This window comes from Austrofundulus limnaeus, unplaced genomic scaffold, assembly GCF_001266775.1.
Source record: "Austrofundulus limnaeus strain Quisiro unplaced genomic scaffold, Austrofundulus_limnaeus-1.0 Scaffold324, whole genome shotgun sequence".
NCBI lineage: Eukaryota > Metazoa > Chordata > Actinopteri > Cyprinodontiformes > Rivulidae > Austrofundulus > Austrofundulus limnaeus.
The window spans coordinates 209059-212517 of record NW_013952726.1 but is presented as its reverse complement, the minus strand read 5'-3'; the positions used below and the strand labels follow the sequence as shown (position 1 = coordinate 212517).

General features: G+C 36.7%; 1 protein-coding gene across 1 annotated transcript in view; it reads left to right on the top strand.

Moving 5' to 3' along the window:
- Nucleotides 1–1906: 1906 nt before the first annotated feature.
- The window catches only part of LOC106527434 (fragile X messenger ribonucleoprotein 1 homolog), a gene marked incomplete at its 3' end in the record, with an annotated part of 18256 nt that continues 16703 nt past the window's right edge, over nucleotides 1907–3459 (top strand). The window contains 1 exon segment of the mRNA XM_014022317.1: nucleotides 1907–2267. Coding sequence (XP_013877771.1) covers nucleotides 2217–2267 — 51 coding nt within the window.

Here is a 3459-nt window from a genome sequence, read left to right as displayed (position 1 = left end):
AAATTGTATGGTATATGGGTACTGTATGATATACTGTATGATATAGGGTATATTGTACAATATGGTAAATCACATGGTAAATGGGTACTGTATGATACAGGGGATACTGTGTACAGTATATGGTAAATCACATGGTATATGGGTACTGTCTGATATATTGTATGATACAGGGTATACTGTACAATAAATGGTAAATTGGATGGTAAATGGGTACTGTATGATATATTCAATGTATGATACAGTCTATTCAATATATCATACAGTATATCATGCAGTGCCCATATACCATACAATTTACCATGTATTGTACAGTATACCCTGTATCATACTGTACAATATATGGTAAATTGTATGGTATTTGGGTACTGTATGATACAGGGTATAATGTACAATATATGGTAAATTGTAAATGGTAAATGGTACTGAACTTATAGAGCGCCTTTCAAGTCCCTCCGGACCCCAAAGCGCTTTACACTAACAGACATTCACCCATTCACACTCACATTCACACACTGATGATGGCAAACTACACTGTAGCCACAGCTGCCCTGGGGCACACTGACAGAGGTGATTGTATGGTAAATGGGAACTGTATGATATACTGTATGATATGGGGTATATTGTACAATATGGTAAATTGTATGGTATATAGGTACTGTATGATACAGGGTGTACTGTACAGTATATGGTAAATTTTATGATAAATGGGTACTGTATGATATATTTGATACAGGGTGTACTGTACAGTATATGGTACATTTTATGTTATACTGTATGATATATTTGATACAGAGTATACAGTGTGTGTGGTATGGCGCAGAATGTAACAGTCAAGCACAAAAATGTATTTTTGATTTACTAAACAATTTTTCTGTTTCATTGAATTTCTCTATTTTACCTGCGGAGAGCAGCAAAAGGCTGGGCTGAGTGTAAGACGCTTCATGATGCATCGAGGAAGAAAGTGAAGACGTCACTTTCAACCAGCTGTGTTATGGCAAGCAAGGTTATCATATAATAATACTTTTAAATTCATATTCAAATTCTTCGTATCAAAACCCACATTTCACCTATTTATAATACCACATGTTTAACTATCCATTATCAACTTAAAAAATTACATTCCCCTTGTTACCAGCCATAAGTTGTTTTATATGTTTTTAAAACTAATATATCAACTTGTAAACATTTAATCAATCATGCCCAGTATTCATACCATAATTGGTAAAATGCAGCTGTCAATAACTGGAATCCTAATGAGCAAACATAAATAAATATACATACTATATCATGAAAAATGCTCTGTTCTGTAGAAAAGTTTTAAACAATAAGCATCTTACCTGTTGATGACAGCTTTTGATAAATGTATCACAGTTTGTTTTAACACAGTTATCTAAACCTTTACATCATTATCACAGGTATGTCACAGAATATTACAAATATCATGTTAAAATTGACCCAGGCTACCCCTAGCTGCTGTTATAACAGAACTATATGAAAACAATATTACATCGTGGAACTGAAGGGGATGTAAAGTTTAAACATATTATTTATTTTTCAGAAATGTTGATTTTTCATAAATGTCTCTTAATTTGCCCTATTTGGACTAACATTTGAGATGTTTGTTGTTGATTGTGGATTTTAAAAAAATAACTTGTAGATTTCTGAAATTTTCTTCAGTACAGGGCAGAGTTCACTGGTCACTTTTAGGTTAATTAAAATGTTATATTCTGATATAATCTCAATTAAAAATGCATGCGTATTATGTTTCACTAGAATTAACTGCACTTATCTTTCATTTTAATTCTGGCTTGGGAAACCATTCAGCCCAGGAAGGGTACTGGCATCGTGGATGATTATGTGTTACAACGACCTGCCATACCCTCCGCCACTAATCACACAACATTAACAGAAACAGTCGAACACAGGCTAACCTATGGGATAGACACTTGTCTTTGATTTTTCATACGTTTCGAATTGCAAATCTGAAAAAGAAAGCACAAAATTCAGACACTGTGCAAATCGGTAAACGGCTCGACCGACGCTCACGGTCATCTCGTGCTCTTCGTGCACGCGGCTGGCAGGTTAATTCGGCCAGGAAGCGAGGTCTTTGATTGAAAACTCTCATCTCGGCTAGCGTCAGGCTAGCCAGCCAGCTAGCTAGCGGCTAACGTCGCTAACAGTAGTTAGCTAGCTAGCGAGCTGTAGTAAGTGGCGTCATGGAGGAGCTGGTTGTGGAAGTAAGAGGGACGAGTGGAGCCTTTTATAAGGTGAGTTAATAACTTCTCATGTTTTTCACAGTTCCCTCTCTTTGTGCTGAAACGAACCCAGCTAACATAATAAAACTGACCGAGCTAGCTTAGTGAAATCTTCTGGGTTAGCGGGCCTCTTTGCCCAGCCTCCTCTGGGAGGTGGATGTTGTAAACGTGTAAACAAAACAACAACAGTGGTTTTTAATTTCATTTAAGGAGCAGCTGTGATAATGTTGCTGCAAACCCAGCGCAGTATTTCTCAGGTGAACACTGTGATGTTGATGTTTGGGGAAGAATCTGCTGCAGACTTTTTATTCTGCTTGCCTGTGTGCTGCTGGTTTAAATGCTGATTAAATAATGTGATTTGAAGGTACAAACCATAGACTGAGGAGTGTTTATATCAGTAACATGTTGCACTAAACGATGATCTTGAAGGATAAATCTGATGCATATAATACAGCCAGAAGAAAATATAATTTAGCAGTTTATGAGTGATGGAAAGTGGTTTAACTTTTTTGAATGTACTTCTACCGTCTTGAAAGACTGACTTAAACAAATCTTCAGAAGAGTTTTTTTAAAGCACCGTCCTGCAAGTTTAACTTGTTGCCCAGCCTCACTGATTCATTCACTCACATGATGGAGTTGAACAAAGAGTGATCATCCATTCATAGAAAACATGCAGATCTGTGGGACTGTTCAGAGACCAGATGTGGTGTCGCTCTGCCCTGCAGTTCTACCTTTAAAAATCACCTAATTGTTTTCATTCACTCACTAAAAATGATAAAAGTAAAGACTAAACTCACTAAACTACACACCAACTATAAAATCCAAAATCTCATATATCTAATTACTCAGTCCTGCTCTTGCAGTTTCTCCATCGCAACCGAAACTTTGACTTCTACGTCTTTTTATTTTCTTCCTCCTGTAGATTTTTTTGGGGAAAAGAGAAAGATGGTGGACTGTGTTTTTTTCCCATGAGATTACCGTGTTTCCTACTGTGTAGATTATTGACCATACGTCTGGTTTTACTTGGCCTATTGACACAAATTAAAAAGTGCTGGATAGTTTAAAGTTTTTACTTTTGACTCAAATTGTAACAGAGTCCCAGAGAGGCTGTGTCTTTCCAGCTACAGTGGTTTAAATCACTCGTGACAAACTATCCCACTGTCGAGCAGCAGGTTTTAAGGTCTCCTCATATACAGTATATATA